At 38.3% G+C, this 15,806-nt stretch overlaps 1 protein-coding gene across 1 annotated transcript; it reads right to left on the bottom strand.

Annotated features, from left to right (window-relative positions):
• Positions 1 to 349: 349 nt before the first annotated feature.
• Positions 350 to 15,571, bottom strand: LOC137387645 (mitochondrial glutathione transporter SLC25A40-like). Its single transcript, XM_068074126.1, has 10 exons — positions 15,485 to 15,571; positions 14,482 to 14,669; positions 13,997 to 14,064; positions 13,670 to 13,797; positions 12,111 to 12,183; positions 9,016 to 9,116; positions 8,596 to 8,705; positions 7,310 to 7,382; positions 1,028 to 1,105; positions 350 to 755 (listed from the first exon to the last, which is right to left on the bottom strand). Exons 1-10 carry the CDS (start codon positions 15,549 to 15,551, stop codon positions 631 to 633), a joined length of 1,011 nt encoding a protein of 336 aa, XP_067930227.1. The 5' UTR covers positions 15,552 to 15,571; the 3' UTR covers positions 350 to 630.
• Positions 15,572 to 15,806: the final 235 nt, after the last annotated feature.

Consider the following 15,806-nt stretch of genomic DNA (forward strand, 5'->3'; position numbering starts at 1 on the left):
ACCTCTGCATCAAATTTCATTTACAGCATGTCAGCAAACAGAGTGCATGTTAATAATGAACACATGAAGGCTTACATAAAGGCTTCTAATATTTAAAAAAATTCATGAATATGATCAGTTTGTTCTGACATATGATTTATTAGCTCTTCCATTAGACATAATTATTGATAAAACTGATCACTTCCTGTGTAGATACACGCTAATCACAATATTGATCGGTAAATCAACCTTCGGAAGGCCTATGAGAACAAGGCTTTCAGAAACAGTAGAATAAATTAAGGTGCATCAGCAGAGTACCAACGAATATCTCTTGGCAGTGACATTGTTATTTAAATTAACAAATCTAAATTTAACAAAATAGAACGGAATAGTATTATACCTACTGTCTGTTGAAGCTGGAGTTGAACTATCAAATTATATGAGGCATCACAAGCAAATTCCTTGCAATAAAAATAAACAAGTGTGAAGATATGTTATCGATTTACAATCAAAATAGTGATGAATCACAATAAGCATTTATTAACACATGTTAACATTGTTAACATTAACTTGTTAATGTTCATTAACACTTGCTATCACGAATCAGGACTTGCAGACACACGCTAATGATTTGACACCTGCCACTAGATGTCAGGTGTTACCACCGGTACTGAAATCACGAGGTTGAGGTTTAGCAAAGAGTCTTTTGCAGTATTCATAGGAGCTGATCATGATGGCGCAAGCAGGAGCAACCTTGAGTACTCGTGGTCCAAAACCTACACAAGGCAAAGAAAGATAGACTGAGCTCACAAACATCTATAATGTACAAGTGAATAGTTATACCAATAGGCGCTATTAATAGGGATCAGGGTATTAATAAGAACTATGAGAGATTAGACTTCCGACTACATGTATATAAACTGTAAAGTATGGGAGACGAGGATTATAAAGCATATGGACTACGTACTATATGGACTACAAAACAAAAGATAATAGCTACCTGATTCAAAAGGATTACACTATAGGAAAATTGAGAAGGTACGCCTACCTGAAAAAAGGGCTGCTACCCCTTGTTGCTTGTATAAAGAGGACATCATAGAATATGTAGAAGGAGCACTCTTCAAGTCTGCAATAGTTTTGGGACATCATAACCTTGAGCGCAACAACTGCCATACCATGTGACAAAAAGACTTGATTGGCATACAAAACATTAAACATCCACTAGCAATACTTTCTATTGACCTATATTCTGTTAAACATTCACTAGCAATACTTTGTATTGACCTATACTCTGTTAAACATACACTAGCAGTACTTTGTAGTGACCTATATTCTGTTAAACGTACACTAGCAATACTTTGTATTGACCTATACTCTGTTGAACATGCACTAACAATATTTTGTATTGACCTATATTTGGTTAAACATGCACTAGCAATACTTTGTATTGACCTATACTCCGTTAAACATGCACTAGCGATATTTTGCATTGACCTATATTCGGTTAAACATAAACTAGCAATGTTTTGTAGTGACCTTTGGTTATCACCCTTTCTTCTAGCCTCTTTTATACAGATGTAAAGTCCTTCATCCCTTTTATTGTCTAGTTGTGTGCTATGTAAAAAGTGCTTCCATTTCCAAATATAAGGCACAAAGTTTAAATATGTCAAACTAATCTGAAGAAACAAACCACACAAAAAAACTGAGTGCACCTAATCAGATGACAACTGATGTTTCCAGCACCTAAGCAGATGACAAAGTGTTGTTTCCAGCACCTAAGCAGATGACAACTGATGTTTCCAGCACCTAAGCAAATGACAACTGATGTTTCCAGCACCTAAACAGATGACAATTGATGTTTCCAGCACCTAATCAGATGACAACTGATGTGTCCAGCACCTAAGCAGATGACAACTGATGTTTCCAGCACCTAAGCAGATGACAACTGTTGTTTCCAGCACCTAATCAGATGACAACTGATGTTTCCAGCACCTAATCAGATGACAACTGATGTTTCCAGCACCTAATCAGACGACAACTGATGTTTCCAGCACCTAAACAGACGACAACTGATGTTTCCAGCACCTAATCAGATGACAACTGATGTTTCCAGCACTTAAGCAGATGACAACTGATGTTTCCAGCACCTAAGCAGATGACAACTGATGTTTCCAGCACCTAAGCAGATGACAACTGTTGTTTCCAGCACCTAAGCAGATGACAAAGTGTTGTTTCCAGCACCTAATCAGATGACAACTGATGTTTCCAGCACCTAATCAGATGACAACTGATATTTCTAGCACCTCATCAGATGACAACTGATGTTTCCAGCACCTAAGCAGATGACAATTGATGTTTCCAGCACCTAATCAGATGACAATTGATGTTTCCAGCACCTCATCAGATGACAACTGATGTTTCCAGCACCTAAGCAGATGACAACTGATGTTTCCAGCACCTAATCAGATGACAACTGATGTTTCCAGCACTTAAGCAGATGACAACTGATGTTTCCAGCAACTAAGCGGATGACAACTGATGTTTCCAGCACCTAAACAGATGACAACTGATGTTTCCAGCACCTAAGCAGATGACAATTGATGTTTCCAGCACCTAATCAGATAACAACTGATGTTTCCAGCAACTAATCAGATGACAACTGATGTTTCCAGCACCTAATCAGATGACAACTGATGTTTCCAGCACTTAAGCAGATGACAACTGATGTTTCCAGCAACTAAGCGGATGACAACTGATGTTTCCAGCACCTAAACAGATGACAACTGATGTTTCCAGCACCTAAACAGATGACAACTGATGTTTCCAGCACCTAAATAGATGACAACTGATGTTTCCAGCACCTAAGCAGATGACAATTGATGTTTCCAGCACCTAAGCAGATGACAACTGATGTTTCCAGCACCTAAGCAGATGACAACTGTTGTTTCCAGCACCTAAGCAGATGACAACTGTTGTTTCCAGCACCTAATCAGACGACAACTGATGTTTCCAGCACCCAATCAGATGACAACTGATGTTTCCAGCACTTAAGCAGATGACAACTGATGTTTCCAGCACCTAAGCAGATGACAATTGATGTTTCCAGCACCTAAGCAGATGACAACTGTTGTTTCCAGCACCTAAGCAGATGACAAAGTGTTGTTTCCAGTACCTAATCAGATGACAACTGATGTTTCCAGCACCTAAGCAGATGACAACTGATGTTTCTAGCACCTCATCAGATGACAACTGATGTTTCCAGCACCTAAGCAGATGACAATTGATGTTTCCAGCACCTAATCAGATGACAATTGATGTTTCCAGCACCTCATCAGATGACAACTGATGTTTCCAGTTCCTAATCAGATGACAACTGATGTTTCCAGCACCTAAACAGATGACAACTGATGTTTCCAGCAACTAAGCGGATGACAACTGATGTTTCCAGCACCTAAACAGATGACAACTGATGTTTCCAGCACCTAAACAGATGACAACTGATGTTTCCAGCACCTAAACAGATGACAACTGATGTTTCCAGCACCTAAGCAAATGACAATTGATGTTTCCAGCACCTAAACAGATGACAACTGATGTTTCCAGCACCTAAGCAGATGACAACTGTTGTTTCCAGCACCTAAGCAGATGACAACTGTTGTTTCCAGCACCTAATCAGATGACAATTGATGTTTCCAGCACCTAAATAGATGACAACTGATGTTTCCAGCACCTAAGCAGATGACAATTGATGTTTCCAGCACCTAAGCAGATGACAATTGATGTTTCCAGCACCTAAGCAGATGACAACTGATGTTTCCAGCACCTAAGCAGATGACAACTGTTGTTTCCAGCACCTAAGCAGATGACAACTGTTGTTTCCAGCACCTAATCAGACGACAACTGATGTTTCCAGCACCCAATCAGATGACAACTGATGTTTCCAGCACTTAAGCAGATGACAACTGATGTTTCCAGCACCTAAGCAGATGACAATTGATGTTTCCAGCACCTAAGCAGATGACAACTGTTGTTTCCAGCACCTAAGCAGATGACAAAGTGTTGTTTCCAGCACCTAATCAGATGACAACTGATGTTTCCAGCACCTAATCAGATGACAACTGATGTTTCTAGCACCTCATCAGATGACAACTGATGTTTCCAGCACCTAAGCAGATGACAATTGATGTTTCCAGCACCTAATCAGATGACAATTGATGTTTCCAGCACCTCATCAGATGACAACTGATGTTTCCAGTTCCTAATCAGATGACAACTGATGTTTCCAGCACTTAAGCAGATGACAACTGATGTTTCCAGCAACTAAGCGGATGACAACTGATGTTTCCAGCACCTAAACAGATGACAACTGATGTTTCCAGCACCTAAACAGATGACAACTGATGTTTCCAGCACCTAAACAGATGACAACTGATGTTTCCAGCACCTAAGCAAATGACAATTGATGTTTCCAGCACCTAAACAGATGACAACTGATGTTTCCAGCACCTAAGCAGATGACAACTGTTGTTTCCAGCACCTAAGCAGATGACAACTGTTGTTTCCAGCACCTAATCAGATGACAATTGATGTTTCCAGCACCTAATCAGATGACAACTGATGTTTCCAGCAACTAATCAGATGACAACTGATGTTTCCAGCACCTAAGCAGATGACAATTGATGTTTCCAGCACCTAATCAGATGACAACTGATGTTTCCAGCACCTAAGCAGATGACAACTGATGTTTCCAGCACCTAATCAGATGACAACTGATGTTTCCAGCACTTAAGCAGATGACAACTGATGTTTCCAGCAACTAAGCGGATGACAACTGATGTTTCCAGCACCTAAACAGATGACAACTGATGTTTCCAGCACCTAAGCAGATGACAACTGATGTTTCCAGCACCTAAGCAGATGACAATTGATGTTTCCAGCACCTAATCAGATGACAACTGATGTTTCTAGCACCTCATCAGATGACAACTGATGTTTCCAGCACCTAAGCAGATGACAATTGATGTTTCCAGCACCTAATCAGATGACAATTGATGTTTCCAGCACCTAAGCAGATGACAACTGATGTTTCCAGCACCTAAGCAGATGACAATTGATGTTTCCAGCAACTAATCAGATGACAACTGATGTTTCCAGCACCTAATCAGATGACAACTGATGTTTCCAGCACCTAAGCAGATGACAATTGATGTTTCCAGCACCTAATCAGATGACTACTGATGTTTCCAGCACCTAAGCAGATGACAACTGATGTTTCCAGCACCTAATCAGATGACAACTGATGTTTCCAGCACCTAAGCAGACGACAACTGATGTTTCCAGCAACTAAGCGGATGACAACTGATGTTTCCAGCACCTAAACAGATGACAACTGATGTTTCCAGCGCCTAAACAGATGACAACTGATGTTTCCAGCACCTAATCAGATGACAACTGTTGTTTCCAGCACTTAAGCAGATGACAACTGATGTTTCCAGCACCTAAACAGATGACAACTGATGTTTCCAGCACCTAAGCAGATGACAACTGATGTTTCCAGCACCTAAGCAGATGACAACTGATGTTTCCAGCACCTAAACAGATGACAACTGATGTTTCCAACACCTAATCAGATGACAACTGATGTTTCCAGCACCTAATCAGATGACAACTGATGTTTCCAGCACCTAATCAGATGACAAATGTTGTTTCCAGCACCTACTCAGATGACAATTGATGTTTCCAGCAATCAGTAAAATGGATTGACAACCAAACCCGTGCCTCTCTGCTACCATCCTCGACATCGCATAGTAAATTTAATGTGCTACTTGATAAGGTATGACTAACAGTTAGCAAAACAAGTTCAAGAGATGAAATGATAAAACATCGGGTGAGACTCTAGCAAAGAACTTTCCTAAGGTTAAGAGTGATGCAAGTGTGCCTCTTTGTAATCATTTAAATCTATTGCTAAGTTTTTTAGAGCGATAGTGTAGTGACACCTGGGTCCGCCAGTACTGAAGCGCTATGCTGGGCTGACAAGCAGATCATGTTCCCATAGGGCGTTAAAGTCGGGCGATGGTTGGTTGTAAAACCCTTTATGTCAAGATTGTATCTTTAAGAGGTCAAGGACATTGACTTGTGCTGCTTCAAAGTTTTAATAAAATTATTGTTGGCTAGTAATTTAGAAATCTTTACATACAGATCTTAATTTTTCTGCCTTTTGCTATATAAGATTCTGTAAGCATCATGCTCAATCAGGTAGTCGAGAAATGTTTCCATACAACCTTCTTTTCTGCCATTTTCAGTTTCAAATAAAAACAGAAAGGTTAGAGCATTTCAACAACAACAAAATTTTGCTTTTGAAGCAACAGAAAAACAAGACATATACGCATGCACAAGTGCAACGCCATTGGTCGCTAAGGCCGTTTCTATGGCACAAAGATGGTGCATTGCACGGGTATTTCGCTTCGAAACAGTGACACTGAACCACAACAGAATGAGAGTGACACGGCTGTTGTCATGATGATATTGCAGCGCCATAGGGGGGTATGTCGCTACGCTATCGCTGTATAGAAACTTAGCAAATGAACTGGAAACTATAAGAAGTTTGCAAAAATATATTGGGTGTGTGCATAAATATATTGAATCAGGTTCATTCTATTTTGTCTAAAATCAGTAAAATGTTGAGGAAAATTTGATTGCAAAGGAATGTTTAATTGCCAGTCTGAAGTTCACGCAATAGAGTTGACAAAGAGGGCTAATATATTAAAAAAAGACGCATGAGTTTACGGCTTTATGGAAGGGTGGTGACACAAAGACGCACGGGTCTAAGGCTTTATGGAAGGGTGGGTGACACAAAGACGCACGGGTCTAAGGCTTTATGGAAGGGTGGGTGACACAAAGACGCATGGGTCTAAGGCTTTATGGAAGGGTGGGTGGCACAAAGACGCACGGGTCTAAGGCTTTATGGAATTATGGGTGACACAAAGACGCATGGGTCTAAGGCTTTATGGAAGAGTGGGTGACACAAAGACGCACGGGTCTAGGGCTTTATGGAATGATGGGTGACACAAAGACGCACGGGTCTAAGGCTTTATGGAAGGGTGGGTGACACAAAGACGCACGGGTCTAAGGCTTTATGGAATGATGGGTGACACAAAGACGCATGGGTCTAAGGCTTTATGGAAGGGTGGGTGACACAAAGCAATGCTAGCACCAAACCTGCAATGACAGTTTCCCCAGCAGCGGAGTGGCAGTGCAACCATGAGCAAACAAGCTAAATTATTTTGCAAATATTTCTTACAATTTCATTTCAAGAAACCGTTATACAAACCTATTTTAGAGCCAAGCTCAATCTGTCTGTGGGTCTTGATGACATCAAATGGAAGAGTGACAGTGGCACATATCTGCAATAAACCAGTGTGGTGAGCACAAACCATTGAATCTTCCCTCATTCATGTCTATTGGCAAAAATAATGAAACTGCTTGGCAAAAGTTCCGTCAACTGTAATTTAACTAATTTCCATAATTATACAGTGAAAGCTCTTCATATGGATTTGATATGTTCCAGGAACTGCTTTGCAAGTTAATTCTGATGCAAGTCCTATCAGGTTTATCTGTAGTACTTGCATGTAGTAAGGAGACTTACATGTAGTACTTACATGTAGTAAGGAGTTAACATATGAGAAGCTACTTAGCTACATGTGAAATTATGCATAGCAATAGAACAAAGCATATCAAAAAGAGGTAAAGAAGAAATTAAAAAAGGAATATTATCTAAAACAGATTTTGGTCATTTTACTTTGGAAAGAGGCGAATGGAGGTGGAGAGAGGGATAGGCAGCCCAACGCGCACTATGTTAGATTAAATATATTTTATATTCAATTAGTTTATTTTTTCAACTTGCTACTTTTTATGTTTCTTTTTTAATTCTCATCTTCATCTCTTCAACTCTAATTACTAACCCGCAATAATTCCATAAAGCTTTGCATTTCATATGTTAAAAATTAGTTTGAGTTAGAATCAATTACTCGCTTGAATTTTGCAGAATATGCTAGAAAACCCACACGTATAAACGAACCGAGTAGAGGATCCACTCTGCAAGTGGTTGTTCTAAAAACTGTTTGTATGTAAAGCTGGTGCTATGCTTGTCACATTAGTCATGACTTCACAATGTCCAAGCCAATAAAAATCATTACTTTACAATGTCCAATAAAAAACGAACTGACAGGTAGCGAAACAGCCGAGACTGATAAACCAGAGATCGCTAGTTCTATACCGCGTCTGGCAGAATGAGATAAAAGACCATCAGGAAAACATTAAGAATGATTGGATTGATATGTTGCCTTGCTAAAACACATGACCTTGCTCTCTCTCTCTCTCTCTCTCTCTCTCTACAGCGATAGAGGAGGACCTGTGTTCAATTGCTAAACAATACTGCTCTTGGTCTCTTCTTCTCTACAACAGCGTGCAACTTTGAGCAGCCTGTAGGAGCTCTTGTCATCATTCAACTAGAGTTTACACTTGCGTGCGTTTAAATTGAAATTTGCATTTCAACTGCTAATGTTCCTATAGGTCAACAGTTCGCACAGCGTAGAAAGGCTATGAAAACGAGCTTACCGAGCCACTGACAGCACCGAACAGGAAGCTTTGCCATGTTGGAACAAAACTTGTTGATGAGCGAGACATGGATGCACTTTTCATGGATTCATATAATGTGAAATAAAGAGCTGCAACAGCGAGCATATTAATAAAATAACAACAATAGTAATAATAGTAATAATAGTAATACATAATAATCACTAAAACCTGCAAGCATAACTGCTAATCTTTTGTAACTAAATCCAGTAAAGAAACTGTGAGGTAGAAAGACTCTTTAGTAAAGGTGCTAGTATAGTTAGTGATAGAAAGGATAATGATTGACACAACACTGTTATACTGTTATACTGTTATACTGTTATACTGTTATACTGTTATACTGTTATACTGGTCTGTTATACAAACGCTCATTATATAAATAGAAAGACAATAGTTCTGTACCAGAAAAAGGAACATCCCTCCACATGAGAGCTGACCATCCTGTCCACAACGAGCGTATGCCACTCAATTTTATCGATGCCCGGATCGCCTCTGTGGTTTCTCTGCAATAATATGGATGCAGGTAATATTATGCCAGGCTACCTAGCATGCTCCATAGCAAACAAATCTAGTCTCTGTAGCTTGTTCTATAGCGAGTAATGCTAACTCACATAGCACACACTATAACAAGTCATTATAGTTTACGTAGTATGCACTATAGCAAGTCATTCTAGTCTACGTAGTATGCACTATAGAAAGTCATTCTAGTCTACGTAGTATGCACTATAGCAAGTCATTCTAGTCTACGTAGTATGCAATATAGTAAATTATTTTAGCCTATGTAGCATGCAATTCATTAAGTCATTCTGTAACACAACACAACACATCAGCCCCTGAGATTCTAAGAGTAGATTATAGCAGCCCATTTTACAGATGTCATGTTTTGAGCGAACGTTTCATATACAATTCAACAATATTAAAAAAGCTTAATCTTTGCTGAAACATTTACCAAATATTAACATGAGTAGACGATCGCAGTTTCCATGCTTTACATAGGTTTGGAGTTGCTTCCCCTCCGAATCATAGCGACAGTAAAATCTGTATGCATTCGATGCCACTTCACTTTGCTAAATTTGGGCGAATTCGCTGTGAAAAAGGAAGTCTACTTTAACAAGCACTGCGAATCTTGGAACGATCTATACGCTCTGGAAAAATCTGAATTATTAAAACCCTAAGGCGCAAATTCCTCGGCAGTGGGCAACTCCAAACTTATTCGAAGCATGGAAACACAGCTCATATCAGAGTTTACCATGTCTTGGCCGTAAAACAATTCTAATAACTGGGAGGATAACGTCTACAGATAAATGTGAAATTGATTAGAAAATAAAACAGAGAGGTGGCGTTTCCAAATGTGAATATAATGGTGAGCTTTGAAAGCCAGCTTGTTTTGTAAAAAGGTGTTTAACAAAAGTAAGCAACTGACAGAATACTCTACAGCATACCTTAGCAAAACTGCACGTAACTGAGTCGTAACATTGTGTATCGTATCATGTAACTGAGCCGTAACATTGTGTATCGTATATAACTGAGCCGTAACATTGTGTATCGTATCATGTAACTGAGCCGTAACATTGTGTATCGTATCATATAACTGAGCCGTAACATTGTGTAACGTATCATATAACTGAGCCGTAACATTGCGTATCGTATCATGTAACTGAGCTGTAACATTGTGTATCGTATCATATAACTGAGCCGTAACATTGTGTATCGTATCATGTAACTGAGCCGTAACATTGTGTATCATATCATGTAACTGAGCTGTAACATTGTGTTTCGTATCATATAACTGAGCTGTAACATTGTGTATCGTATCATATAACTGAGCCGTAACATTGTGTATCGTATCATATAACTGAGCCGTAACATTGTGTATCGTATCATGTAACTGAGCCGTAACATTGTGTATCGTATCATATAACTGAGCCGTAACATTGTGTAACGTATCATATAACTGAGCCGTAACATTGCGTATCGTATCATATAACTGAGCCGTAACATTGTGTATCGTATCATATAACTGAGCCGTAACATTATGTATCGTATCATGTAACTGAGCCGTAACATTGTGTATCATATCATGTAACTGAGCTGTAACATTGTGTTTCGTATCATATAACTGAGCTGTAACATTGTGTATCGTATCATATAACTGAGCCGTAACATTGTGTATCGTATCATATAACTGAGCCGTAACATTGTGTATCGTATCATGTAACTGAGCCGTAACATTGTGTATCGTATCATATAACTGAGCCGTAACATTGTGTATCATATCATATAACTGAGCCGTAACATTGTGTATCGTATCATATAACTGAGCCGTAACATTGTGTATCGTATCATGTAACTGAGCTGTAACATTGTGTATCGTATCATGTAACTGAGCCGTAACATTGTGTATCATATCATGTAACTGAGCTGTAACATTGTGTTTCGTATCATATAACTGAGCTGTAACATTGTGTATCGTATCATATAACTGAGCCGTAACATTGTGTATCGTATCATATAACTGAGCCATAACATTGTGTATCGTATCATATAACTGAGCCGTAACATTGTGTATCGTATCATGTAACTGAGCCGTAACATTGTGTATCGTATCATATAACTGAGCCGTAACATTGTGTATCGTATCATGTAACTGAGCTGTAACATTGTGTATCGTATCATATAACTGAGCCGTAACATTGTGTATCGTATCATATAACTGAGCCGTAACATTGTGTATCGTATCATGTAACTGAGCCGTAACATTGTGTATCGTATCATATAACTGAGCAGTGACATTGTGTATCGTATCATATAACTGAGCCGTAACACTGTGTATCGTAACATATAACTGAGCCGTAACATTGTGTATCATATCATATAACTGAGCCGTAAAATTGTGTATCGTATCATGTAACTGAGTCGTAACATTGTGTATCGTATCATATAACTGAGCCGTAACATTGTGTATCGTATCATATAACTGAGCCGTAACATTGTGTATCGTATCATGTAACTGAGCTGTAACATTGTGTATCGTATCATATAACTGAGCCGTAACATTGTGTATCGTATCATATAACTGAGCCGTAACATTGTGTATCGTATCATGTAACTGAGCCGTAACATTGTGTATCGTATCATGTAACTGAGCCGTAACATTGTGTATCGTATCATATAACTGAGCAGTGACATTGTGTATCGTATCATATAACTGAGCCGTAACACTGTGTATCGTAACATATAACTGAGCCGTAACATTGTGTATCATATCATATAACTGAGCTGTAACATTGTGTATCGTATCATATAACTGAGTCGTAACATTGTGTATCGTATCATGAAGCAAAAATGGTTTTCATAACTCGAACAAAACAAATTTGAATACCTAAAGCTCTGCTGCAGCTTTTCAAAAATGTTATAGTAAAACTAGTAGGTCTCTGAGAACTCACATAAGGATCATCATGCTCCGATGCAGCATTAAGCAAAAATGACATACTTACTTGTATGTCATTTTTTCTGATTGTATCTTTGTGCGGATAAGTTCCAGAGGTGATATGACAGTGATGGCCACCGCTGCAACATGATTATGAACTTTATAACAAATTTTGACAATTGAAAAGTGAAATATGAATCCTAGGAATTAACAAACTAGCAATTAGAGGGCAGTAATATTTATTTATAGGCAGCACATGGGCAACAACAATCAAATGTTAGAAATGGAATCACTAGCGCAAAATGCTTTATAATTACTAAAACTGTGGATGGCTATTTTTCTATACAAGCATACTGGTTAATATATTGAACACATTCTGTTCTAATTCCTTCACTTTCTGTTCCGCTTGAAATTCATTATAATAGTCAACTTCACGACTTGACCTAAGAGGAACTAGCTAAAGATGAGAATTTGAAATAGCAAAAATTTTCATAAAGACAAAAAACTGGTGTAATGAGAAGAAAACAGTGGCATATAAAAAGTAAGAAATTAAGAGTTGCTACTCAAGGAAGTACTCACATACTGCTTCACACAAATGATACGATTGCCCAATTATACTATTGACCAGTTACATGACTGTCCTATTAACGCTCAGCTACAATGTATATAGCTAGGCTACATAGTCAGGCTACATAGCTAGGCTACATAGCCAGGCTACATAGCTATGCTACATATCCAGGCTACATAGCTAGGCTACATAATTGGGCTACATAGCCAGGCTACATAGCTAGGCTACATAACCAGGCTACATAGCTAGGCTACATAGTTAGGCTACATAGCTAGGCTACATAACCAGGCATAGCCGTCGGCAACGCTTTATCAATGCGTCATTTCAACAACCAAAATTTTGGTTTACGTAAGAGTCAGATAAAACCAGCCGATCAGTCATTTGTTGAAATAGTGGATTATAACATCCTTAATTCAGATGTTAAACTGTTGTCATGCTATTTGCCTGTCTTGATATATCGCAGCTAACAGATTTATTATCAGAATTTTATTCAACAAACTTTACAATGCATGTTATAAATTTGTACACCAATGTGATTGTTAATAAAGGTTCAATTGTATTTCCTTAGGAACTACTAAACACTGGTCAGGCAACCTAATTCGGCAAAAAGCCTGAACGAATTTTGTTAGCAAGCTAAGAGAAGTTGTCTGACCACCGCCCATCTGTTTTTGAAGAGATCACAACTCCAAATTTGCTATGGATTTTAAACAAAATTGAAAATATAACTGTTTTACACACGAGAATTGCTGAACTGAGAAAAACCAATCGTCGTGTCTCTTGTGACAGCATTTCAGCATCTTTGTTAATTTGACGTACGTAATAAGCACACCAACTGCCAAATTTGAACTCGGACGAAGATTTTGTTGAATTCGTATGGCGAAATAAGATTCGCATGGTGAGATGAAAAAAATCATCATATTCCACTTCGTAAGGTAAAACAATCGTATATCAGGGTGATTGTATTATGAGGGTGCACTGTATACTGACACTGTGGTACAGGGGTTGGGCAGATCAGCATTGAACAGCACTCAATCAAAAGCTAGAAAGAGCCTTCTTACCCCTTGCCGAAGCACCCGACAAGGCAGGTATATATTTGGAATTATCCATCCCATCGACATAACCCAAACGCTTCTTCACTTGATCATAGGTGGTGAAGTATACGATTGTATTCGGTACTGCCATTATTCTATAAGATAATAAAACTGATGAAAAGATATCCACAAATTTATCCCAACTAAATGATGAAGAGTCAAAGACCGTGCGAAAAGCGTTAGCATGATAGGCCTCTTTGCAATGACCATGTATAATGCAAAAATAGATTTATCATGAAATTTGATAAAAATGGTAGCTAATGGTATAAAACAAGTATAAGTTAACTAACTTACAATGTTGGATATAAACCACTCCATAAAGAAGTTACACCTTCCACCTTGGGTATCTTTATTAATGCATCCTAAAATGAAAAGGTTTGGCTCACTGCCGTAAGCAAATCAATGAAACAAAAATAGCAGTATATGACTGCGGAGAATAATCAGTCACAAGTCATATCAGAGACTTAACACAGATGTTGTCTCATAACACAAACATGTTTATGCCTGCAGGAGCTTGTCAAATCAGACAAAGAAGCGATCGATCATGGTTAGACGCTCTTCCTATCAACTTTCATCAACAAATAATCTTGGTGCTATTGGACTGCTCCGACCGACCCCGATAAACTATACTGTTCCTTTTAAGACAATTAAATATTGCAAACATTATATGCCCTATATACACATACTGAAACCATAACAATACTCATTTCACATCATACTCCCCGTTTAGTACAGATATCTAATACAAGCAGCTATATTACTGAGAGATGGTAACTTACCAGCATACCGTTCAACTGTTCATTTGGCAGTTGTCTCCACAATTTAGCTTGAGATCCTACTGAAGGTCCGCCATTGAGGCAGGTACATACATGATCCATTAATCCATTGCAATATAAGAAGCATTCACCTTTCACAAATCCCTTGGTTTGTGCTTGAAGTCGAATTTTTACGACATCCAATGGTGTAACTAGAAGTTATTAGTACAAGTTTAGACTGACTGGCAACTGTTCACCATAGGGAGGGCAGTATACGCTATGTAAGTGAAACATCTCCATACAGTAACTCAATATCTAATAGATTACCGACAGATTACCGTATCCTGCTGCTCCCAGGTATTCTAACAGCTAACTCATTCACTATGGAATTGTTTGCTTGCTCTAACGGAATTAATTCTCACCGAAAGATTTTTGCTGGCATACACTCAAACTTTTGGTAAGAGCTAGAGTTTCTGTCATAGAGCCTTTATCTAAAGGTTTCTGGAATCAGCAGAAAGTTCTGCACAAGCATCACTACATTTGACAAACAAAATCCATTTTTAATTTTTTTTTTAATTTTGTGAATTTGGCTGCAAAACTAAAACGTTATCGTTTTTTCAATTTGGCCAAAACACAGACCCCCATTCTCTAATAGAAAACTATGGTTATCAGAAAAACCTGAGGCTCAATTTTGAAGAATTTCACCGGCAGAAATGTGTTTAGGCAGTTTACAGTTTTTCTTTTCATCCAAAACTAACGGGTTCATATTTTTGGCAAAGTGATAACCCAACATCCTAAATTTGTCGCGCTAAAATTTTGGGTGAACCTGTTATCTTTGTGATCTGTGATCAATGTTTATGTATAGATAATAAGGTGAACCATTACAAAAACTTTCCGCAGTGAAAGAGTAAAGAACGAAAATTAGGTAAACGTAATAAGAATATTCAAAAAACAAAAAAATGGGTAACAAATCTCATAGCATCTCATAGATGAATGAAAGAATACATGTAAACGATGCTTTACTTACTAAAAATAGATGTTAGCAGGGCTCCGGAGCATGACGCTATCATCTGTTGAAAAATTTCACTCATCATTTTTTGAGCAGGATCGATGACCTTCATAACAAATATAAACACTGAAACAGTTGTGTCCATTTACAAACTCATTTCATGCAACAAGAACTTGGAGTTTATATGAAATGCTTGGATGAGAACAATAAATGGTGAGAGATCAACAATGGCACACGTGACTGGAATGTACCAACACAAAATAGACCCATATCCATATGTCTCTTTTTTGAGTGCCTAACCGGCTGCTTTAAATATAGAATGAATACAACAAGCCTTCTC

The sequence above is a fragment of the Watersipora subatra genome, chromosome 2 (genome assembly GCF_963576615.1).
Source record: "Watersipora subatra chromosome 2, tzWatSuba1.1, whole genome shotgun sequence".
NCBI classification, from domain to species: domain Eukaryota; kingdom Metazoa; phylum Bryozoa; class Gymnolaemata; order Cheilostomatida; family Watersiporidae; genus Watersipora; species Watersipora subatra.